Source organism: Caloenas nicobarica, chromosome 1 (genome assembly GCF_036013445.1).
Source record: "Caloenas nicobarica isolate bCalNic1 chromosome 1, bCalNic1.hap1, whole genome shotgun sequence".
NCBI classification, from domain to species: domain Eukaryota; kingdom Metazoa; phylum Chordata; class Aves; order Columbiformes; family Columbidae; genus Caloenas; species Caloenas nicobarica.
This window is the reverse complement of record NC_088245.1, coordinates 40,631,212-40,656,596: the sequence shown is the minus strand read 5'-3', so window position 1 is coordinate 40,656,596 and position 25,385 is coordinate 40,631,212. Positions and strand designations below refer to the sequence as shown.

The following is a 25,385-nucleotide window of genomic DNA, read 5'->3' as shown; positions in this document are numbered from 1 at the left end:
GTTGGCCCCTTCTCTAAACACCACTGCTATACTTGTCCCATAAAAGAATATCTGGGAAAGTTCAGTACTCGCATGATCTGCTTGCCCTCCTGGTCCTTCACCCCCTATTAGAACCACTGTATCTAAAAGCTAAAGAAAGCCAGAAAGCCTTAGCCTCTAGGCTGTCCTTTGTCACATCTCCTGCCTCCCTCATAGGGCCAGAGACAGGGCAATCCCATGACTCTACAGCCTCTGCTCAGTGAGTCGTGGCACCGAGTCTCACTCTACGGCGACCTACAACAACCCTGCTTCTGGCCAGCGTCTCTCTCACCCCGGGCGATACGCAGCACCCTCATGATCCGAATGATAGTGGGGTTAATTGGGAGAGCGGCGTTGATTTCAATCTCTTCCAACGTGATGCCCATGACAGACAGCAGCACAATGGCCAGATCTAGCTGGTTCCACCTTAAGGAGAAAAATTGAAGAGAATAAAGGACGATGGAGTTTTTCCATTTCCCTGAAAAAGAAAGTGAATTGTCTCTACTTCAACCTAAATATTGCTTTATGTATGAGTCCAAGGCCCCATTCTGAGTCAGCCTAGATGGCCTTTTGCAGACAAACAGAGATTCACTTTGCATACACCCTGAGCAGCCAGAGGCAAGCCAGCCTGATCTGAAAGCATGGAGCTGTGTTACTATGGTGCTATGCTTTGACTAATGGGCTCAGCTTTTTACGGCCTGACTACCTAGAATCAGCTTCGTTATACACATTCCGCTTCAGCATGCTCCCGGTTTGCCTCAAGGACAGGAAAAAAATGGCTCTTTCTAACCTCACCTCCTCTGCTTTCTAGCCCAATCAGCAGATACCAAGCAAGAGGCAATTTTTGGACAACTCTTACTATTGCCTATGCATTGTGGCTCACACGGGCTGAGGCTAGGTCCATACTGTGCAGAACTGGGAGGCAGTCAGGGAACTCTGCTACCACCTCACACTCCAGATAGGGATCCATACTCAAAACCTCCACCCGAAACCCAGTCGTCCCACAGCCACAGCTGACATAATCCTCTGTTCACCTGTCTTTGAAGAATCGCCGCAGACCAAATGCCACCAGCTTGAGAACAGCCTCCAACACAAAGACAGTGGTGAACAGGTAGTTGCAATATTTGAGGGCGGTCTCCAGGGACTGCCAGCAGAAAGAGAGGGTAAAGAATTGAGACAAAAGCAACAACAAGCACATAACCTGTGGGGGAACTCTCCTGAATGCCAGGAATTCACTGGGAGGTGGGGAAGCTGCCCCATGCCTCCTACCTACTTGAATGTGGAGGCTGCCTACTAAGGGCAACCACCAGCTGGCCCCTCTGCCCCATGTTGTTCTCAGGATTGGTTATTGCTCCTTTCTGCTGTACTGCTCAGCGTAATGGGGAGCAGGAGGCTATTACAAGGAGAATCTACCTGGTACCATCAGCCTCCTCTTTTGCCAGTAGCCCATGCCACCTGGATGACACCATGTTAATGGCACTGGCATAGCTATCAATCAGGAGGGAGGCACGAAGGTTACTCCAGTTGTGAATACATGTCATCTCTGATGAGAGGAAACCCCTTTGTGCCTTGATCTGGGGCAGGCACATGTCATATCTCTTAGCTGTTGGGCTTCTGGTTCTTTTATGTGTTGCCTCTTCTCCATCACCAAGGGTGAGTGTGAGCAGTAGGCAGCATTTGGTGGCATTTCATACTGGAAGGGTTCAAAGTGCTTTGGCAAGATTCTTTAGCAGAGCCTGATAGCAGGCTAATATGGCTGGACCTGCATTCCAGGGGAAGGAGCTGAGGGGTAAGGAAGAAGAGTAACTTATTCAGGAGCAAAGGCCTGATGTGAGGATGGCAACAGATAAAGGTTAAGAGTTCCTGCAGAGTAAAACTGGGCACCATCAAGGGCAAGATAAAAACTGGGCAGTTGGGCAAGACGGGCAAGAAACGGAGGAACCTGGCAGTGGATTTGAATGAGGACAGACAGGTTCAGTTCCTGATCAAAGCCTGAGCTACCTTGTACAGCATCTGCTCAGACACCAGAGCAGTCACCTAAACCAACGGTCTCCTAAACAGAAAACTGAAATGCCACCAGGCAGATGTCATGATGAATGTTTTGTCTACATACGGAGGCAGAAAGTTCCTTTGATATGTGCAACACACTTTTTTTCCATCAAAGGCACCTAGGACTTTGCCAGGAACACTGAGAGGTAGATGGTCTTCCCCAAAGTATAAATTTATTTGGCCTTCAAGGCCCTTTACTGAGAATCACCCCTTGCAGCTGCGAGAGGCTCTGCTCAGTGCTTTGGCCCTGCAGCTTCTCCATTGGAAAAAAGGTAGCTTGGTAAAGACATTCCATCCCATGACACACAACCAGCCACCCTAGTCCTCTGAGCTCGGGCCATACAGCAGCAGACCTGGACTGACATTTGGAAATATAATGCAAAGCCTGAAGCTCCCAGGACACTGCTGCTTCTACCATTCCTCCTGTTAGGATCCAGGGGAACATACAAAGCAGACCAGGCAGTTAAATTTGGGTGACCCACATATTCACTAACTAATATAAAGGAGACTTAATTGCACCTTGCTTTCTGGAGGCCTGACTCCTGCTTAGGTGCCTTCTCTTTATTAACGGATAACAACTGTCTGAGTAGGGTCTATATTTCTGGATACATATGAATTTTTCACATAATTTTGCCTACTACATTAACTATTGCAACACTTTAACAGTATTTTTTAGAGACACTCAAGTGTCCTGCCTATGCTGGTGGCCAGTGGTCACCAGAGAGCTGTAGCGAAATAACATAATGACTAGAGGCAGGGCTCATCTCCATGATCTCACTCACCACAGGTTGGTTGTAGTGCTCCAAGGACATAGTGACCACGTTGAGGCAGATGATGAAAGTGATGAAGATGTCCAGATAGTGGCTGGTGCAGACCGAATGAATAAGGAGGCGTATGGGGCAGTAGGTAGCATAGTACGGCAAACGCTGCGCCTCTTCAGTGGAAAGAGGGAGATGGGCAGAGTTAGGAAGAAATTGGAAGAAAGAGAGAAATGGGTAAGAAACGCTGGGGAGGGAGCGGGCATAAGAGTGGTGATACATGTTGAAAAAAAAGGGAATGAAGGTGGGGGGAGAAAGAACAGAAAAGGATAGGTAAAAGATAGAGGACGTAGGAAGGACGGGGAAAAGGAAAAAGAGGAAAGTAGAAGTAAGGAAAATAATAAGTAGAAAAAAGGCAAGGAAAGGAATGCTAGAAGGAAAATCCGTTAGTCTATGTTTGTGGGAATGGTGCTAAATCAGCATTTCATGCCTCAACAAATTAAGATCACAAATGATAAAAGGGAGCAGATGGTTCCGGGAGAGGCCCCAGGGTGTCACAGGAGAGAGGGGGGAAACTGGAGCAGAGGAAGGGAAAGCATGCCCACAGGCTGCGAATGGAAGAAAACCATCAGCCTGGGGTAGCAGGGATGATTTCCAGGGGCAAGTATGCTGTTGCAATTTTTGTCTAAAGGTAATACAGAAGAGGACAGAAACACCAGGAAGAGGGTTCACCACAGAGGGTCTGGGACCCCAAGGAGTGACACTGCAACACCGATGGAAGGAGCCAGAAACAGAACATGGGGGTCTTCCTTTTTTTTTTTTTTTTCTTTTTTTCCCCTTCCCTCTTCTTTATATTTGGGTTTAAACACAAAAGATGGTCTGCCCAGGTCTTCCCCCAAACACCAGCTGGGTTGTAGGAAGCCCAGGTGGGATCACCCCAAGCCCAAGAGGTGTACCAATTTGTACACGTCCTGTGTCAACAGTGCACGCCAGCAGGTGCTCAGGGGTGGTTTTGGTACATGTTATCTCCAGAGGGGCAGGGTGCTAAAAACCCCAGCGGCTTCCCCACACTCCCAGCAGACCTCGTCAGCCACCGCTCTCCTCCAAACCGCCCTGGTGAGTTGCGTAGCGACACGGCAGTGGCGCGGGGAGGAAGGCTGAGAGCGCGGCCACAAGCGATGCATTTCAGAGACTGGTCCATTGGGAAAGAAAAAGAAGAGGAGAAGGTTTTTCTCAGAAAACCTTGGCCTACGAACCGACCAAACACTTAGGCTGTGCCTTACTCCTTCGCTTCTTCTCCAGGCGGCGCAGGCGCTTCTCCTCCCGCCGGCGCGCCTCCTCAGCCTCCTGGTGCTGCCGGCACTTGTGGAAGTTCTCCACCACCACCCCCACGAACATGTTGAGCACAAAGAAGCTGACGATGAGGAGGAAGGAGATGAAGTAGAGGAGCATCCAGGGGTTGTTGTTGGTCACCGGCTGGCGGTAGGGGTAGAACAGAAGTGGTTGATCAGTCGGAGGGGCAGCAGTATGGAAATGACGGAGGTGGGACCTGCCATGGTGACTGGCTGCTGGGGAGGTAGAGAGGGCTTATGGAAATCAAGGGAGTGGGCTGGGAAGAGCTGGGGCTACAGACAAGGCAGTTTGTGGTTGGCTGATTGGATTCTGGCATCACCTGGTGATTGACGGAGCAGGTGGGAGTCAAGGTCCAGGGCCCACTTGCACAGAGTCGCCCACAATTCAGGCAGAACCCCAGCATGTGGTAAAATGGGTGGTCCAGGCACCAGGAACACCTTTGGCTCAAGGGCAAGCAGAGACCACATCTACATGCCACCAAAATGGCAATGAGACTGGAATAGAAATGTCATTCAGGCCTGGAGAGAGAGGAGGCCTTAACTTTGACTGGGTCTCCTGACAAAGAGCCAACAAAGCCAACAGTGGTGCACCTTGTGCAGAGGTTCTGATGTAAATGGAGCATCATCCCTGATGTTCAAGTCTGTGGTACAGCAGCCCCTGGCAGGCACCTACACTGGACACTATCAAGGTCATTGCCTTCGTGGTAGAGGAGTAGGGACGCAGTGGGCAGCAGCATGACAGTCCTTGCTTTACAGGGTATTAAAATAACCATCTCTGGGCCACGAGGGAGCAAGCCTGCCCAAAAAGGCACATGGTGCTGTTGCTGCATCATTACAAATAGATAAAGACCTGCTGTGAGATCCAAACTGGGCAGAGGGTGAGAATTATGACAAACTCACTGCATAGCCACAGCTGCACCCCCCTGCATGGACCAGGCATGACTCTTGACTCCTTGCAACTAGGTGAGCAAAGGATTCAGAAGGGCCCTGGAAGGGACTCTTGGTTTGAGGGAGGTGTCTGAAGCAGGACATTAAAACATGCTTCTGCCTTACTAGGCCTGAGGAAAGTGAAAAAGGTCCTTTCACAAGGAATTCTTCATACCTGCTGGTCAACAGCCACAGCATCCAGTCCATTATACATAATATTGACCCAGCCATCCTTGGAAGCCAGAACAAAGAGGGACATCAGAGCCTGCAATATACAAAGCAAAGCAGATGTGGAGCAGGTGCATCTGGCAGGCTGGGAAAAAAAACAAATCGTGGGTTTATGCTCTAAAACACACAACATTGAAATATTCTTCCTGCCTGTGTCTCTACGCACATCAAAACCTGCTCCTTCCCCCGTGGGGGAGAGGGAGGAGGGGCAGGAAGCCATGTGCAGCCAGACCCACCAGAGGAAAGAGGTTGTGAAGAACATCTGCTTCACAGCAGGAGAAAAAAGAAAATCAAGCTCTCTGCTGACGCCACTTTTCTCTCCTGCATCAACCTGTAAGCATCATCCTGATACCAACCCACTAGTGACATATCTTCTGCATGGATACCCATGCCAAATAACCACCCCTCCTAGCCCAGGGACCAGGCTTTCCAGGCACTGCATCTGTGCCCTGGGAGGGCTACGTATAGGAGGAGACAAACCCCATGCTGGGTTCCCATCAGAGACAAGGGCACACTCACTTGTCCCAGGTTATCGAAGTTATACTTGTGGTGCACCCACTTGTAGTTGGCAGCCATGCAGTCAGACCGGTTGGTGATGTTCCTGATGTCAACTCCCAGGCAGTGGTAGAACTTGCCCTTGAAGAGCTGCAGGAGGGGAATGAACCCATCAGCCCCTTTCCCTGCAGGGCTGCCCATGGTCCCTGGGATGTGCAGAAGCTCCCAAGATAGTGGGTGGGCTGCACGGCTGCAAGCCAGGTGGAGCATGACAGGTAGGGAGGACCACCAATGAGATGTAGAGCACAGGCTAAACATTGCTAAAGAGCCAGGGCCACCCTCGTAAACCCACATCTGGCTTTGCAGCCTGCTCCACCGGCCCAGGCCAGCAGTGACTGTAAGCCCTTACCATCTGACAGCCTTTAGGGCCGCCTTTCTGGATGCAATCAGAGCCACCGACCCAAAACGGAAAAAAAAAAGACCTATTCAGTCCCCAAGAGTAATCTCCCCTCCCTGCTTCCCAGTTACTGAGAGAGCTGATGGGAAAAGATCTCATCTGAGGGTAAAGAACCAGAAAAAACATCCCCTGCTTCTCAGATGTTTTTTTTCGCAAAGCTGCACTGCACTGCTTTGGCTCTTCTGCCCAGGGCTCCTCTCCCCATATGGAAGGTACTGGTTTGTGCATTTGTACAGATGCATCAGAGCAGACTAAGTATAGCGCATTCCCTGAGATGGAAGTAACGCCCACGTCCTTGCTCCTCTGCAATGCAACAGCCAAAAATAAAGAGGATTAAATAAAAAAATAAAAGAAGGTTGTGGGTGGATTTAGGGCTCAGAGCAAGGAGGAGAAACAGAGCTGACTGGAGGCAGGGTTCATGTAAGCAGGCGCTGAGCTGCTTGCTCTTGTGGTGTGGCATGGATGTGTCCAGCAAGCCCTGTGCTATGCCAGCCCTTGGCTCTCCCTGTAACACTGACCCAAACCCTGATCCAGCTCCTGCCGGGTGTGTTAACTCCTGTCTTGCACATCCATTAACGCCTGCATTCACTAAGCACCTCGCAGTCTTTGCCAAAGGTTGCACGGACATTACGGTGAGAGACAGCTCATGGAAGAGGGCAGCTGCAGAAGGTTTTCTGGCTTGCCTGTCCCTCCCGCTCTGCTTGGTTCCCTGTGCCTTTACCTGGGGGTACAGATGCCCACAGTAGGGCTTGAGGCATGGGGGCTGTTTGATGGGCAGTAACAACTCTACCTGCACACCCAGGATGCCAAAGATGATGAAGAAAGCACAACAGATGAGGACGATATTTCCTATGGGCTTGAGGGAAGAAATGAGTGTCTCCACCACCAGCTTCAGGCCAGGAGCTCGGCTGATGACTCTGGAAGGGAAAGAAGGGGAGGAGTGACAGAGGAACAGGGCATGGATATTTGCCCTAAGCTAAACTTTTTCAGCAGCAATGGACCTCCACTCCCCCTGTGCAGTGACCCATCAGTGGGGATCACTTCTCTGCAACCAAAACGCTTCTTCTCTTCCATGGGTTGGTTGTCTGATGAGGTACCTCCAGGGCCAGGCTAAAGGGAACCTCCCGGTGGCTCACAGCTTGTCAGACCACATTTTGCCAGGCACAGCATGATCTGACTCTGGGACCCTTCCATGGGGAGGTGGTGGGAAGAGGGAGACGAGCAGGGCTCAGTGGGGCTCTGACCGGAGGGGACGTAAGGTGCGCAGCAGCCGGAGGACCCGCAGCACCCCCAGGATTTTGGCACCACCAGCAGAGGCCACCGAGACCACGATGTCAATAAGAGACACGAAGACCAAGAAGCCATCCAAGATGTTCCAGCTGCTGCGGAGGTAAGCCTGATCCCCGAAATACAGGCCTAGAGAGACCACCTGCAAGAGAGGGGAGAGGAGAAGGGGTTAAATGGCTCCTCTCCATATTGGCTAGTAGAGGGCAGCTGTCGACAGAGGGGGAGGATAGGGGACAGTTGTCAACTCCATGCAACACTGGCATGTCATCTCATCATCTTTTCCTTTTACCTGGAAGTCTATGATGGAAAATGTCTTTGGGGAAAGTGGTGGCACATAACTCCAGAAATAACATGGCCATTGTGTCTTCTCCCCTTTTCTCTGCCTCCCTGAGCAACAGGACACTGTAGGGAACATACAGAAAACCTCTCCCTGCCACACCACAGACCTAGGGCAAGTCTCCCAGTCCAGAGATCACCGGGGAAGTAAATCAGGCACTAAATCCCATACTTTGGCTCCTAAGGGGGTGGTTCTATTCTCAGCAATTCTCAACACCAGCAGGTGCTACAGACATCAGTGGCCTCAGGGAGAGCAAATCATGGCCATAATTTGGGTATGAATTTTAGGGGGTTGAAGTTCAGGCAGCCAGCTCTGAGACCGTCTTCACGCAGTTTTGGAACTCTTTCCCAATCACAAGATTTTCCTATTGCCATAAAGTACTTAGGTATTAAATAACTATCTCGACTAAGAACACATTATTCATATTGCTGTTGTTTCCCCCATTCTTCCTCTAGGAGGAACGAAATGGACATTTGACATTATTACAAAATCCATACCTGGAGGCCAGCTATTCCTGCCAGATGTTAGGATCCCTTTGGATTTAAAGCCTAGGATAAACATCCCCTCCATGCCTGACAAGAGGGGACTCAACCCCAGACAGTATCTGCCTTTACGAAGGTAGGAGGAAGGAGTGGCACAATGAAAAGAGGGAGAGATTTTAGAAAGGTGATAAGCAAACATGAAGCATGCTGTTCCTGAGACTGGAAAAGGCTCTGAGCTGTTCATTTCCACAGTAACTTACCTTCAGTGTCATCTCAGCTACAAAAATTGCTGTGAAAATGTAGTTGGACACAGTGAGAAAGATTCTCTCCTAGAAAAAAAATAGAAAAAGGCCTTAAATGTATATTGACTTCTTGACCTGAAAGCTGGGGAAATAAGAGAAGTGCCTTTGGCAAAGGTCAGTGCTAGGCAGCTTTTAGCTCACACACTTTGGCTCAGCCCTGAGCCACAGCTGGGCCAGGATCCTATGCAACTCTGCAAGAGCACAGTGGATGGGATTTGCAATGCATTCTGCAAACCTGCTTTCAGGGTCCTTTCCACCCTGTTCTGGCCATGTTGCTCAGTCCTGACCTGCTATGTTGACCTGGGACTCCTTCCCAAAAGGTTGCTGAGCACCAAACACTAGATTGTGTGTAAGTGCAATAAAGCCTGGGGGTTAGCTAAGGCAGGCATGCAGATAAAGCCATTTCACTTGCCAGCTTGAGCCATCTCCAAGATAGCTCAAAAGCAACATGCGTGAGTGATGACATGCCATTTCTACAGAATGAAAGTTACTTCTGTCTTTTAGTTCTCAGTCACTGTCCCTTTTGCCCGTCATTTCTTAACTGCAGGTGCCTGAGGGACTCTCTTGCTCTTCAAGAGGGAAGGAATTAGGATCGCTATTATAAAGTAGGTTGCCCCATCATAGGACCCTGCAGGGGAAGCACACTCTGTGTGACTTACTAATACTTGGGCATTTGAATAGACAAGTGGAAGTTTGTGTTTGGTGCTCAAGCTCTTCCGGAGGACATACCAGTGCCAGGAACACTTACGAGCCTCTGTCAGAGGTTGTGCCAAAAAGCAAATGGGAGGAAATGGTGCTCACCGTGCTTCTGTGTTCAATCTGTGGTCTCTCCAGAGCAATGGTGATGCAGTTCAGGAAGATGAAGGCCAGCACAACATAGTCAAAGAGCTTGTGAGCAATGATCGTTTGGCAGAGGAGGCGAAACCTGCAAGAGAGTTCAGTAGGCACCTGTGCCTTGGGCAGAGAAAGGTTAAGAAGCATGAGGACAGAGAATTAAGAGGTCTGGCCAAAACTGAGCCCTGATGTAGCAGCTTTCCCATCACTGATACTGGTGTCCCTTGCCATGGCAGTATCCCAGGGTGGCCCATGGTCATGCAGGAGCCTGGAGCAGAGCAATGTCACAGCAATGAGCCCCAGTGTCAGAGTGGTTTTATAACCACTACAGCTCTGTGCTCCCCTCTTGCCCTGTAGAGGAGACTGAATTTCAGTTTTCCTCTTAAACTCACACTTTGTACCACCCCAGGACAAAGAGGCCACATGCTAAAAGCTAAGAGAGACAGGTAGGTTGGCTGTCATGGTGACCACACTTCTATCAGCTCCGCAAGACACTGTGCCCATTAGCACCGGTGTCACACAGAACAAAGAGCTCTCCCTCATGACCTGCAATGAAAGTCCATCTTTTCAAGCAGCAATGCACATGGGTGAGAATACTGCTGGTTGGGGTACATGGACATTTTCTCCTGATGGGAAGACCCCTCCAGCAAGAAGCATTTATCCCAAATTCATTTTTTTTTTTCAGGCAAGAAGAATCTGAGCTATACCCTAAAAGGTGTGATATGACTGCTGATAAGTTGGTACTGGGACTAAAAATGAAATTGAGAGACTGTTCTCATACCAGGGGAGGAAATATCAGTATTGTGGAGTCATTAATAATACATTCCTTCTCCTTTTTGGGTTAATGTTAGTATTCCCTGCCTTGCTTTGCTATAAATATTTATGATTATACAAAAGAAAAATGGGATGCTCCAAAGGGAGGGAAAATCACAATAACTATTTAGGATTCTTATCCTTCCTTTCATCTCCAGAATCAAGGAAGAGAAGTGTTGTTTGGCTGTAGAAGGGGAGAAGACGACAGAACACATTTCCAGCTGGTAAGTTTAAAGTTGCAACCTAACATGCAGATCAGAGTATGTGGCTAGCACTGCAACAGAACCTGTCCCATCTTCTCAACCCTCCCGTGGCAAAAAACACACAAACCTGTTTTGTGGAGAGAAGAGATATATAGACCAGTCTTCTCGTAACTCACACCAGTCTGGTTTATAAACTTCCATCATCTTCCGGATGCGAAAGCACAGGCTCTGGAGGGATGGAGCAGAAGCAAATGCCACTGGTTACCTTCCCACTTGCCTGAGAGAGACACTCTTCCTGTCACATTTGACCCCAAAACACCACTACCTGAAATTCCTCAGGTGCACTACCTGCCTTTCTTTAAGCCTCTGAAAGAGGAAATGGACTCAAAGAGCAACAAGCCACTGAAAAGGAGGTAGGAGTTGCTTTGCCACAGCCTGTTTGACTCTTGGCATCTTGTTTCCTCCACAGATCATTACAAACAAAACTGCTGGTCACTTTTCTAGAGTAAGATATTGTCCATGATGCCTTCTCAGAGCTGTTGGAGTGGTTTTGTTACATAAGGAAAGAGTTTTCTCACTATCTCAGCTAAACGAGAGGCCAGGACAGGAAGGCCTTCTCTTGGCACTTGGGCTCAGAGGTGATTTAATTTCATACAGCGTGTACGTCAGTTCATATTTCTGCGGACCCTCTGTCCACTTTTTCCACCCTTTGATCTGCTCACAGATTGGGCATTGCAGTCTCCCAGCCTGCACTGCAAAACTCACTTGCCTTGTCTCTCGTGCCTGTGCCTCCTGCTCTGATCTGCTGATGTTCCTCATGCAAAGCTCTCGCTGCTCACACAACCTGACCTTCCCCAGCCTGGAGAAATTGCAGGCTGCATTGCTCCGAAATAACAGCCCCTGAATGACCGTGCACATGCCTCACATCTGCTTTCTGCCCACCATCCACCTGCCTTGCAGGCAGCCTGACAATGTAGTTGGAGCTTGTCTGGGCCTAGAAGGTCCCATCTGTGTTCAATGTTGTCCTTCAGCTGCACTTAAAGCACCTTTGCAAGCTCTCCCATCCATGTGGCAGGGAGACTGAAACTTCAGGATGGATTTGGGGTTTCTCACAGCACTGCAGTATAACCCCATGTTTCTTCCAACAAGTACTCACATAATCTATCTCTTCATCATCTTCTCCCCGTTCCTTGCGGTTGTCCATCTTTGGGAAGATCTCCTTGGCAATACTGGGCATTTTGCCATTGCAGTCTTGATGCTCACTGGCCCCAGACGCTGCTCCCAGCTTACGGGTCACTCTGTGGCCAGACGGGACCGAGGCCAACTCCAGCAGGTCACAGGAGCCTTTGTTGTCCAGGGAGAGCGTCCGGCGGTGATGGAACACCCTTCCCGTCCCATCCGGCTCCCCATCTGCCGTTCCATGCGTTTCCCCAGACAGGAGGGATTCGTGCTCGGCGGAGGGAGGTTTGTGCTTCAGGCTGTGTCCCCGGGCCAGGCTGTTCCAGCTGGAGCGGCGGCTGCCCCAGGGCCCGCTGCGGCCCCAGGCCCCGTAGTGGGAACTGCGGGAGCTGGACTGTAAGAGAGCAGGACAGGGACTCAGGGACTCAGAGCGCAAGGAGGGAGGATGCAATCTGATTTCAGATCACAGGTTTCTCCCTTAGTCAGGAGGTTGCCGTATTTTTCAGCCATTGAGGAAGTTGCACAGTGGGAATTTAGCGGCAATCTCTGTAAATCTGACGATAAATTGATAATGAGTTAGCAGTGGTGTTGGCTGTGATTACTTTATAGCACCATCTGTTTGCAAGGTATTTATGGGGAAGGTAAATAATAAAGCCAAAGGCCAGGTGCCTGATGTTACTTATACCATCACAGAGCAAGAATAAAGCTCTCCAAAAATCTGATTGGCAGCTTTTTACGCTACCCTGGGGTAAAGGATAACACAAGGTACAGGGTGATGGATAACCTGACACACAATCTTTGAGTACAGTCTTAGTAAAAGGAAGAAATGAGAGAAAGAGGCTTGCTGGTTACAGTCTAGTCCAACCACATTAGCAACTTATCATGTAGTACGTGGCTGCCAGCTCTCTCTGTTAAAAATTACAGGGGCATGAACCCTTTGAGCACCAATGCACCCTCCTCCCTCCCCAAAACCGTGTGTGTCAGTGGGTAGAAACCCCAGAAGCTGATGTTACAAGGTGGACAGGTCTGACCTAAGTTGGCTGGAGAGCCAGCAGTGCTTGGAGAACTGCTAAGGGGCAGCAGAACCTGCTGTGGGGAGCTCCAAGTCAAGATTTCTCCATCGTTACAAAAGCTTCCAGAAAACCCATCTGTTATGGAACTTGGTAGCTCTGGCATCAAGCAGATATTCCTATGCTCTTAACTCACTCAGGGCATCATTTTGTGTCCTGTGCTCTAGGAAAACAAGGAAAGGGCAAGGGGACAAAACACATTTCACTCTAAGAGGGAGACTCTGTCTCCTTGGTGTTCCTACTCTCTCACAAGAAGCATATAAAAGAGCTGAATCCCACACTCAATTAACCTGGAAAAAGATGCCAATAATCTGGAAATTTAAATAAATAATGTGAACTGACCTGGCTTCCTAAAGACAGGCAATGCGCTTGTCTTAGAAGCCTACAGCAGCAGTGCAATCCTCCACAGCAATCCCCAGATGACGGCAGAAAGACAACAGAGTGCTTGGACTTCAAAAGAAGGGGACGACACACATGTCTGCTCACTGACTCACTCACCAAGGACCGCTGGTCACAGGTCATTCTCCCCAGGGACATCACACTGCTCTTCCGGGAACCAACAGCAACACGGATCTGGTCAGGCTGCAGGGAGTTGCGCGAAGAGTTTGTGACCCCCCCAGCAGCCACTGGTGGGGTGGAGGAGGGCAAGGATGGGTCCAAGTGTCCATTAGGTGTCACAGGAATTGCGCAGAGCTTGGGATCTGACGGCAAGATACACGAAGAAGAAGAAAGAGAAAAGAAGAAGGTGGGTTCCTCACTATCCAGTGACTGTTTCAATGTCTAAGTTGTTTAGCATGTTAGCAGCAGCTAACAGAATATTAGCTGTTTAGAATCATAGAATCATTTAAGTTGGAAGAGACCCTCAAGATCATTGAGTTCAACCATAACCTAAATCTAGCACTAAACAATGTCCCTAAGAACCTCATATATGTGCCTTTTAAACACCTCCATCACTTCCCTGAGCAGCCTGTTCCACTGCTTCACAACCCTCTCCATGAAGAATTTGCTCCTAACATCCAATCTAAACCTCCCCTGGCGCATCTTGAGGCCATTTCCTCTTGTCCTATCACTTGCTACATGGGAAAAGAGACCAACACTCTCCATGCTACAACCACCCTTCAGGCAGTTGCAGACAGTGATAAGGTCTCCCCTCAGCCTCCTTTTCTCCAGGCTAAACAGCCCCAGTTCCCTCAGCCGCTCCTCATCGGACTTGTGCTCCAGACCCCTCAGCAGCTTCATTGTCCTTCTCTGAACTCCCTCTAGTACCTCAATGTCTTTCCTATAGTGAGGGGCCCAGAACTGAACACAGTATTCGAGGTGCAAATTAGCATCTATTCCTCCTGATTTAGGGTGTTGCGGCAAAAGCAATGCAAACTGGGAAGACTTTGAAGTGTCCTCCTCAGTCCCCAAAAGTGAGGGCAGCTCTCCTTGGGGCCAGACAAATGAGCAGAGCAATGAGCCAAACCCTGGCAGCAAGGGGAGGAGAGTGTGCTTCTGCATGCCAGGAACAGACACCTGCATCTTCAAGTCCGACCAAATACCACCAGCTGTCAGACTGGCTATTTAAAGCAGTTAGCCTGAGACACTGAGGAAGAGACTAAGATGTGGGGAAACCTGCGGCCATCCATGTACTGGAGTCACCTTTAAATTCCTGCAATCATACTCTTCATCCCAGTCTATCCCACTACACTGGGCCTCTTCAAATGAGTGATCATTGACCTTGAAGATCCAGGACACCTTTGAGGGCTATGTTAGATGCTGTGGATGACCATCAGCATTTGTCGAGATGGATGGAGAGGATGGAGTACTGGATTTTAATGCCTGAAATGACTGGAACAATCAGGTTTTTTGACCTATTGCATAATGAAGGTCACATATCCTCTCTTGCACGCAGCCTCACAGCCATGAGTACACCAACAGGCTCCATAACTTCTTCTGCATCTGCCCTCCAAGGGGTCTGGCTGCCTGCATTCAAGGTAAGCTCTGATCTGGTGCAGTCCTGTAACCCAGGATCAGACTGCTTTGAAAGCAGCTGAGTTGCAGGAAAGAGCTGTGACAAGCCAACACTGGAGCCACTGCTCCTTGCCGTGAGAGCTGCATTTAAACTCAGACCTGGGGTCTGTGTCTGGGTTACTCTGTGAATATTCTTGTGCCTGTCTGTGCACCTTGCTGATCCTGATCTTGTCGTGCTGACTGGACTTCTGGGCTTGACCTCAGACCTGCCTCACCGCTGTGGACTTGCCTGGCCATTCTTGAACCATTGGCTGACCCTGGCTCGTGTGAGCAGACCTGTTCTGCTCAGCTTGTGCAAGTGCTGTGCTTTTGTTGGTGTTGTCTCTGCCCTCCTGCCTGGCTGTCCCTTCCCTTCAGCTCTCAGTTCACCATCCATTGTGGAGCAAGCTACTCCTGCTGCTCCCTGCCACCAAGTCCTGTCTGAAGTATAATACCTCTTGTAGAAAGACTTGCAGTCTTCAAGGAAAGACATCAAGGGGTGGAGAGCTTACCCAGCAGTTTGTAGGCAGACTGTTCCAACAGTTAATTATCTTTCCTTAAAAATATGTGGCTTTTTTCAGTCTGAATTTGTCTAGCTTTGGCTTCCAACCTTTACAATCTCATTATGCTTTTTTCTGCTCAATTAAAGAGCCATCTACCATCAGAAATCTCTCCTTATGGTCGGCACTTACAGAGTGTGTGTTCAAGTCACTTCTCTGGTTTCTCTAAGCTTCATTAGCCTCTCACTATCAGGCAAGACTTCCAGATTTGTCCAAACCCTTTTTAATGTGTTGGTATCCTCTATCCAAATGCAGATCCCAGATTTGGACGGGGTGTTCCTGAAATGGAGCCTCTGAAACCGAGCAGAGACAGTCTTACTTCTCACTCCTAGTTGCCATTCTATAGGTCATTCAATAACTGCTCTCCTTAACTACCACATTCTTCAGGATGCTGACACGACTGTTTTTCCACAGATAACACCACAAACTAGCATGAACTTTAAATGAAAACCAGTAAGTTTTTGGAGATAGGAGTGCATTTTCTGCAGAATCTGCTTTTCGATTTCTCACTAAACAGCAATGGGAGATAAGCAAATGAGGTTGTTTGAGCTATTGTACCTGAGCCTTCTTGGATGTCTTGGAACTGATCTAACTCCTCCATGTTTGATGAACTCTGATCTTCATCTGAGTATGACCGATTGGCATCACCCTGGAACACACAAATTTAGAAGTTGGGAACCCATAAAAACACCATTTGTTCTTGTCTTTCATTGCTGGAACAACTGTTAAATCCTCCTTGGCAGCCAGGCATCACTGTGATCACTGGAGTCAGTCTTGTGTCACCTGGGATGGCTGACATACCGAGCTCTTGCTTTCAGAGGGGCAAAGGACTCACCCTATTAGGGTAGGGTCTGTTGCACAGGATGGAAATCAGGAACGCCTTTCCAGAGGACTTGTCTCTTTCCTTGCAAGGATTACCACTGCTGGTTTTTGGTTTGGGTTTTTGTTTTTGGTTTTTTTTTAATGAAGCCCACCCTGAACTTGACAAGGGAAATGACAGACATGTGATACTTTGGGAGTGCTCCATCCTAGTAACCTCAAAAGTCCACTTTTTAGCACCTCTATTCCTCCTCTTGATGAGGCCTCAGTGGCAACTCACCTCAGCCTGGAACCCCTCCACAAGAATGGCCACCAGCAGATTGAAGAGCACATAATTGCCAAACGTCATGAGAGCCACAAAGTAGAGGGATGCCCAAGGCGAGGTGGAGGCCATGCCATTATAGAGCACAACATTCCAGTCCTCCTGGGTTAGGATCTGCAACCAGAAGAAGAGGCCGCATAAACATGAAGGAAAGACATAAAGGTGATTCTCAGAAAAGAACAGCGAAAAGATGCACATTAGGACCACATCAGGCCTCTTAACTGCCCCGTAGCCACACAGCCACTGTCGCTGTCCAGCTGTGGGACCGCCCCGATAATGTTAGCTGAGCAAGAAGAAACAAGAGCAACCATGAGGGCAGTCACGTGCTGAAGTGACGGCGCTAAAGATGGGAGCTGCCACGACGGGAGTGACTTTTGCAAACTGTCTCTTGGGAGGGAAGGAGCGCCCCTCTCTGAGATACACCAGTTGTTTAGTTACAACACATAATTGTTCTTCCTCCAAACATCACATGCCAGAGCCTTTTATCTGGCCTTTTGTGCTGTCAGGAGTGTGTGCAATGCTCTGCCATGAGAAAAAGCATCTCCTGATCCTCTTCACATTGCCCTGGCCCACCCGGAGAGAGCAAAGTCGGCTCACCTGGAAGACGGTGACAATGGCCCACAGCAGGGAGTCAAAATTCTTCCGGTCAGGAACTGTATCTCCTGTGTCTGTCCTGAGGCTGAACTTGCAACCAAAGATGTGCATTCCCAAGATGCTGTTGGGACAAGAAGTGGAGATGGTGTCAAGTATAAATATCTCTGCCACTACAATGAGCTCATCAGTGTCATTCTCTTTTCCTCCCAACAATCCAGTGTAACACCACAGGACTGAGGGGTAGAACAACACAGCCAGACCACTAGGACCTCTCCATGAAGAAGGAGTTGTGTTTTCCACCTCTATAGCTTACCAAAAACCCCTTGCTTTCCATCTGTACTGCCTCAGGGCTGACATATTCCCTCCAACCTGTCCTTCAGATCTACTCTCCCCATCATTCTTGTTTGCTCTCATTTTTCATCGCCCTACCACTGCATCTAGAGGATGCACTTACAAACTTTCTTGGTTGCTTCCTGCCACCCTTCTGCCCAGAGTCCGCCCTCAGACTGAACAGTTCCTGCAGCCAGTCTTGACTACCAAGAGGCTTCACCTATTCTGCAATGGGACATTATGCTCAACATTCGCATCTGGTGGCAGTATTTCTCCACCCTGTCCAGGCCAAATCTTTAGCTGCTTAACCCAGTTAAGGGCAGCAGTAACCTCAGTCCTTATGAAAAAATAAACATTTGTCAGTGCGGCTTGAGCCTAGAGCAACGGGCAAGACAAGTCATGCAGTCATGCTCTGAAGTTGCTGTCCATGTCAGCCATGCAGTGCCCGTGTCAGACAACTAACAGCCTCCTCACCTGAATATAAAGATGAAAAGCATGAGAAGCATGCAGAAGGTGGCTACATTGTCCATCGTCTTCATCAGCACCACGAGCTGGCGGCGCAGCGCAGGCATGAAACGCACCAGCTTCAGCACCCGCAGGAGACGGAAAGTCCTCAGCACAGAGAGGCCCCCGTCCGACTGGCCGATGATCTCCCAGATGCTAAAGCCCAGAGAGGTACAGGGAGTACAAGGGTCAAAATGAAAGACAAGTGAATAAACAGAAGAGAAAGAGGAATAACAATGCTAATCCAAGTTTTCACCTCTGCATTGGCAGCCAGTATAAAGGTGTCAGAGAGAAAATCTGTTTCAGCAGGATATAATTAGAACTATATACTATGGGCTTATACTTATGTGTAGAAAGCTGCATTGCTACCTTAAGAATGTGAACATGGCACTGCATGTTGCAGGAATGAGGAAAGAATTGCAGCATTAAATTCCAGCAGGACAAGTGTTTCTATCACCCAATTAACTTTTGCAGCATCCTTAATTTGTGCAGTTTTAAAATATTTCACAGTTAATATTTGTTGTAGGCTTACAAGGCAATTGCAGTTGCCTCCATTCTGCAGAAGAGAGAACTGAGGGTCAGAAATTCTGTGCAGCTTGCCTAGGGTCACCAAGTGTTGGGAAAAGACATCTTGGTCTCCCAATCCTTGGCCTTATGCATCAGCTCGGCTCCTCACAGTATAGCTGCTAAATCCTTTTTTAAAAGGCACATGAAAACGTGCAAGCTCTGTGGTACTCTTGTCTACGTGTATTTCAGTTGCTCCCCACGGCCCTTGTCACCTGATGATGACGATGATACTGTCAAAGATGTTGTAGGGGTTGCGGAGGTAATCAAAGAGGCCAAAAGCAGCAAGTTTCAGGATCATCTCCAGGGCAAACATGCTTGTAAAGACAACGTTGCTGATCTCCAAGATATTGGTCAATTCCTCTGGCTGGGGAGAAGGCAAATTCAGAGAGTCAGAACTGAAAGATCCCTGAAATTATGGGAAATAAAGTGCCACCATTCATAGAAGACAGGCTTTGTAGGGAGCTGCGAAGCTCCCACGGGTGAGATTAGAGTGGAACTGAATAGAGCCACTTGCATTCCAGTTCCTTTGCACATTTACTGACTTCATCATTGATTATGTCCCAAACAATTTATTTTGCTAGAAGTGGTCAGGAGCCCCACAGTCAAGGCTGACTAAGCGTCTCCTACATCTGCCTCCATGCCCTGGTCCCCTGGTTAAAGGCTGTTTTACTTTGTGCAAAGAATTTGAGTATTTTTTGAAGTAGGGCAAAAGTGTGTGATCTGTAGTCAACCTCCTTCTTCAAGGATTTCTTCCTCTGAGGTTTCCACAGGTAGCTGGCACAATTTTTGCTTTAATTCTGAAAACATTTGAATGATAGGAAAACAGTTCCCCGTCATCCTCTAAAGCTCACTGCACTTCTCTGCCCTATTCCCCTCTATTTTTTCCCTTCCTCATTTTTCTCTCCCCTGCTCCCCACCAAATCCTTGGTATGCATTAGTTTTCTGGTCTTGCTCCAGCAGTCTTTTGTCATGCCTCTATCCTCAGAGTGGTCTCAATAATTACCCAAGAGAATATCAGATTGGATGAACTAGACAACAGCGAGGAGGGGGCACTGTGCTAACACCTATCTGTATAGAAGAGAAAGAGCAAGACGAGGTGAGGAAAAGAGAAAAATGGACAGCAAGAGGACAAAGGCAGATGCACAAGGTGAAAACCTCCAGGGATGACACAAAATTACTGTGTTGAAAGGAAATAAAAATTAAAAAAGGCAACCTGACCTTGCTTCAGGCATTTCTTTTCAGTTAAATCTCTGACACATCTTTCAGCCCCTGTGATATAGCCTTCTCCAGCAGAGACCAATGTGTTTGTGCATATGAGGAAAACTGTTTTAATGATTTCATCAGTGGAACAAGTCTGAGCAAATTAAATTACTCCTCCTTTTGTTTTCTGAATTAATGACTTTTTCTTCAGTGTGTGCAGCCTTGGAGACTTCTCTGACAAGGTCAGGAAAGGGTCTAGACTGTTGCCTCAGGAATGATGAAACGTTGCTTCAGAGGGAGACAGAGGCTGCGTTGATGTCATTCATGAGGGATGCCGGGGTCTTGCCATCCCCTGTGAAATAGAGGCATTCCCTGCACTGAATTTGGGATGGACTCATCTGCTCAAAGGACCTCTCGCCCAGGGACTTGGACTGCACCAGGCCAAACAGCAAGGGCTGAGGTCTTGAACAAGACAGATGCATGAGTGACAACACATGCACAAGCCTGCTCATGTTTGCGCATACTCAGACACACACATACATAGCCCAGGGAGACTACCAGGGCAATGGCAAGGCAAAAAATGTTCCCAAAGTGAGAGAAAAACTTCCTCCCAGTATTATGGGTTGCATCTGGGGCCAGGCTAGACAACCTATGGCCTTCAGACCACGTGAGACTGCTAGGGCAATTTACCTGGCAGTTGCATGCTTCTGGCCATCACCTTCGCAAGCAGCAAGAGGTGGGAACCTTCTCCAGACAAAGGTGTGCCACCTTCCCAAGTGGAGGGACAAGGCATGGCAGCTCCAAAGGACTTGTTCAGGGCTCCTCTGGCCCAAAGTGCCATGTTTACCTTGGGGCAGGTATGTCACACCTTAGACAAGGTTACGTATTTGATGCTTAACCTTTTGCATGACTAAGCCCCAGCTCCAAGCCTTCAAGGTGAGTCTCATCCAGGCTCTGTGGCAGCAGGCTGTACTGCTCTCATTATTTGGATAACCATGGCAAAAAGGTGGCCGAAGACTCCTCTCTTCCTTCACATTAGTCTGACCTATGCCTGGCCACCAGGCCACTCTCTTAAGCATCACATAAAATGGGCGGGAACAAGAAAACCGCAAAAGCTTGTTGTCTGGGGCAAGGGAGGACAAACACTCTTGGCACTGCAGAAACAAAAGTGAGTCCCTGCAGGTCAGCATCAATATTTTTACCATGAACACAGTATTAATGCCCGCTAGAAAGGGGAGGCATGGTCCCTCCCTGAGGACTGCAAAATTGCTGTTTTTCTGAAGGGCAGACTTTGTGCTGGCTGAGCCTGTTACTTTTTCAGCTGGTGGAAGAAGTGAGGGAGGAATGCAGTTCTGGGTCTGACCCTCCCCCTGAAGCTGGGGGCTGCTTTAACCCCTGCTGTGGGACCCCAGGTGCCCAGATCCTCCCAGGTGAGCAAACAGGCCGGAAACTGCTCCTCACATCTGTGGTTTTCCACACTCTTTGCTAATTTCTTGCACTCCTCGTTGCAGCTTTTTATTGAAATACTCCATGTCTTTAAAATCAAAAAAGAGGAGATGGCTCGATTTCCATCCATAGTTACATTTGAATAACAAAACCACCCTGAAAATGAGGGGGAAAGGAGGGGAGATGAGAGCACAGAGAGAGAAAGAACAAACAAATGTATATGGGAAGGGAGAGATGAAGATCACTTCATGGAGAGCCGGGCAGTAATGACACTTGCCAGGAACATGAGGCCCATATGCTAAACAGAGATGCCACTTTCAGCCTGAATCAAATGATTATGTCAGTGAGAATGAGCAATGTAAAAAAGTGACAGGCTATGATGGTGGATTATCCTCCTCTCTGCTGTCCATACGCTCTCTCTTCTGCTGTCGTAGGGAGCAATTGATGTTTGAAAAGCCATGCTTGCATCTCGCTTGTGGAAAAGGTCACCTGTTCCCCCATCTCTCCTTCCCTCCCTGACATCTGTTTCTCTACTCAAGCCTCCACCTGTTAATCCTTTTCTAATGGGCCATCAATCAGTCCCAGCAAAGCATGGTTCCTAGAGAGAAGGGCAGGAAAGACTGAACAGAGAAAGGAAGGAGGGATGGGCAGAGAGAAAGAGGAATCAAAAAGCAAAGCTGAAAAAAACACAGTAAAATCAACTCACTGGCAGCCACAAGAAGTAGAGAAGAGATTTTAAAAAATGCGGTAGAAAAGAAGTAAAGGCTGGGGAAGGAAGAGCAACACAAAAGGACATTACTCAGGGAGAAAAAAAAAAGAAGAGAAAAAAAGAGGAGTCAGCTGGAGAGGCAGACTCACTGGCTAAAGGCAGATCCTGCATTGCAGGCACTTCTAGAGATACAGATAACTCGTCAGAGTGCAAAGAGCCATCAGCTGGGAGCTGGGGCTGCAGGGTGGGGATGCCCAGGGACCCGGGGCAGTGTGGCCATGAGTGACAGTGGACAAGGCCAGTGGCTGAGACGTGGCTGGTGTGGGGGACTCTCTCTGGCCAGAGAAGTGTGAACTTGATGAAGGGGGCAAGTGAACAGGGAAAAAGTGGTTCTCTCCTTTTTTCCCTATTGACACACAGGGTCCCCAACACAACGGATGGGTCACCTCACACTTGTGAGAGCTCCCCAGGCTCCCACAGGCAGCACTCAGGCGTTTATCACCAAAACCATTAGCAAGAATTCCTCCTCCCAGGCCACCCAGGTTAAGTTAAAAACTGTAAATTGAAGTGTCCACAAAGAAAGGCCTGAACTCCAGGCTATTTTAGTCCAAGCAAAACCAGAGAACACCAGAAATCTCCCCACAAGAAGAGTCCGTTCAGATTGCCAAGCCAGGACAGATCCATCGCCACCAGACTTCAACAAAACCATCAGAGCTGAGTATTGGGATGAGGAGGGTGGCTTGAAGAGGAGAGAGATCCCAAAGAGCAGAGTGAGCCCAGAGCCTCTGTTTTAACCAGACTGGTTCACCTGCTCTGGGTATGGATCTCTTTCCAAATCAATGAAACTACCTAATTCAGAGCTTCATAGCAGTAAGTCCTTCATCTCTACCCGTGTAGATCAGATACTGAGAGTGAAGCGTATGATCCAGGTCTACTTCAGGGCTCATGCCCAGCGATCAGAAACTAGACCTGGGGCAACAGAGGCAGCTGTTCAGCTTTTTTCTCCTTTTCAGTGTCTTACTAGCTAACATTGGAATTCTTATCTCAGATTAGACTGAAAACATAATTAGTCCAATATCTGACAGCAGCCAGAAACCCCTGCATTATAAGAAAGGTTAAGAATATGCAGATCACCATGAAGCCCCTGCAGGAGGAGTTACTCCTACCCAGAAGTAAATTAGCAACTGTCTAGAAACTAATTAATGAGATCTATGCAGATCAGCCCTACCAAACCATACCTGCGCATCACTGCCCCTGAGAACATGAAAGAGAAACATTCCACACAGAGGTGTCTCCAGCCTGCCCACTTTTACTCACCATTTCAAAGTCCCTTGACAATAATAAGAAGAGTTACGGAAATCGGCCATATCAACTAGCTTTTACTTACTCTAATCACCACCCCACAACCAATGCAGGATTTCGTGATGTTTTGTTATACCCTAGTTTTGCAAGACTGAAGTAATGTGGTTTCATCTACCACCCCAGGGAGACTGTTCCATCATTTACTAAATGTCAGTCTGATGAGCTGGCTTGGACATTTGCTGAATATTTCTGACAAGCAGCAAATAGCAAAAAGAGAAGCAATAACTGTAAAATATGAACCTGTGGATGCAATAAATGCTGGTATAAATGGAAATCACGCAGGCTAAAATATATGAAGGTACTGATCCACAGGGTGGGTCTAGCTAGGAAACAAGGGATTGTCTCCTGATCCACACAAGACAAACCTCATAAAGGACTGATCTGATGTATGAAGGAATACCATAAGTAGATACTGAAGAAGATAAACCAATTTACTCAGCAATTGTTTCATTGGCTACTAATGGCAAACAAGTTTGAGTTCAACAGGCCATTCACGAAACATGAGAAAGGCAGCCTGGGACATTCAGCTGGGACCAGCCTTTCATCCTCATGCTGAATCAGGGAGAAAAGCAAGCAGCACCACATCCTCTGTGAATATTAAAGTAAGCCTCTTTAAAGGATCCTCCTGGACAGCTACAAGCATCTGATATCTTGATTTTCTAGACTGGATTTTAAAAATAGGCACTTCCAAGCAGATGCAATTCTGAAGGACTGCAAAAACTATTTCAAGCACGACAAAGCTTAAAATGATGGATTTTGGCTTGTGCAATGTCCCAGCAATATCTGAAGGCCTAATACTGAGGATATTACATGGTATAATGCACACTGATGGATTTGAATAAACTTATCTATTTACAAGTGATAACTTGTGATAAGCTTAAGGATTAAAAATGACTCACAGAAGTGCAGTTTGTCCCAGAATGAGTTGATTTCCCTCATAAAAAATGTATAAGGAGATGGGAAGCTGCCTTGGTGACACAAACAGGACAGGACAAGGGACTGGATGGATAAGCCAAACAAAGTCAAATTCCAAGGTGATATGGATCTCAGTAAAGTGGTTTGAGTTGCTGAGGTTAAGTCTCCTGACAGAAAAATACCGTGAATATTAAACTCCTGAACTGTAACAAACAGATAATTTTAATTATTTTTTTTCCGTGTATTGGTCAAAGCTCAGGAATTGAAGACTTGCACATGGATTCTGTCCCCCAGGTTGCCGTGTTACTGAGCCTGAACCTTGTGCGTGGCTCCTGCAGTCTCTCTCATCCCTTAACCTGATGGTTGGTGGGTGCTTTGGTCAGCGGGGCACTTCACCTGTGAACAAGTGGAGCAGCAAGGAGCTGACAGACACGCCATGAGCTGCTCCCAGGACTGCTCAAACCTGTGACACCTTCACACATCCTCTTGTCCAGCCAGATATGTCTTCAGAGTGTGGCTGGGGTTGTCATCTCCCATGCACCAGAAAATAAAAGGTTGAAAGGTCTCTACACACATTAGCTCTTGGTCAGGAGCTAATGATGAAGCAGCTGAAGCAACAGAAGCTACTTCAGTCATACGATGACATCGCCCTGCAAATCACAGATCTCTGTGGGCAGAGGGGGTTTGCTGGATATCATTCTGTGAAAATTTGTGTTTCTGGGATGATGAAGCACCAGTCTGAGATGTACTGATAGCATGGCTTGAGGAAAACTTTACAGGCCACCAGATCAGAGTGAGGATGTTGATGAGGCCTTCTACGGGCAGCTGAGAGCGGCCTCACAGTCACAGGCTCTGGTTGTTATGGGGGATTTTAACTACCCTGATGTTTGCTGGAAGGACTACTCAGCCAGCCAGCCTCAGTCTAGGAGGTTCCTCCAGTGCATTGACGATAACTTTCTGATGCAAATGGTGGAGGAGCCGACTAGCAGAGGTGCGCTGCTGGATCTCGTCCTCGCTAACAAGGAGGGTCTGGTTGAAGCAGTAAAGGTGGGGGGCTGCCTTGGTTGCAGCGACCATGGAATGGTGGAGTTCAGGATCTTGTGTGGCGGGAGCAGAATAGCAAACAGAATTGCAACCCTGGACTTCAGCAGGGCCAACTTTGGCCTTTTCAAACAATTGCTGAGGGAAATCCCATGGGCAAGGCTGCTTGAAGGTAAAGGGGCCCAAGATAGTTGGTTAACATTCAGGGACTGCTTCTACCAAGCTCAAGATCA

The 25,385-nt window shown here is 48.2% G+C and overlaps 1 protein-coding gene across 1 annotated transcript in view; it reads right to left on the bottom strand.

Moving 5' to 3' along the window:
• CACNA1I (calcium voltage-gated channel subunit alpha1 I) overlaps positions 1-25,385 on the bottom strand; it is a 159,278-nt gene that overhangs the window by 15,303 nt on the left and 118,590 nt on the right. Inside the window, exons 10-27 of the mRNA XM_065626922.1 lie at positions 18,692-18,843; positions 17,883-18,068; positions 17,082-17,199; positions 16,443-16,598; positions 15,902-15,992; positions 13,290-13,492; positions 11,699-12,115; positions 10,670-10,770; positions 9,494-9,617; positions 8,651-8,719; positions 7,529-7,713; positions 7,075-7,201; positions 5,852-5,977; positions 5,280-5,369; positions 4,109-4,301; positions 2,850-3,001; positions 1,053-1,162; positions 311-444 (exon numbers count right to left, since the gene is read on the bottom strand). Of these exons, the coding sequence (XP_065482994.1) occupies positions 311-444; positions 1,053-1,162; positions 2,850-3,001; positions 4,109-4,301; positions 5,280-5,369; positions 5,852-5,977; positions 7,075-7,201; positions 7,529-7,713; positions 8,651-8,719; positions 9,494-9,617; positions 10,670-10,770; positions 11,699-12,115; positions 13,290-13,492; positions 15,902-15,992; positions 16,443-16,598; positions 17,082-17,199; positions 17,883-18,068; positions 18,692-18,843 (2,734 nt within the window). The remainder of the gene's footprint in view (positions 1-310; positions 445-1,052; positions 1,163-2,849; positions 3,002-4,108; positions 4,302-5,279; positions 5,370-5,851; positions 5,978-7,074; positions 7,202-7,528; positions 7,714-8,650; positions 8,720-9,493; positions 9,618-10,669; positions 10,771-11,698; positions 12,116-13,289; positions 13,493-15,901; positions 15,993-16,442; positions 16,599-17,081; positions 17,200-17,882; positions 18,069-18,691; positions 18,844-25,385) is intronic.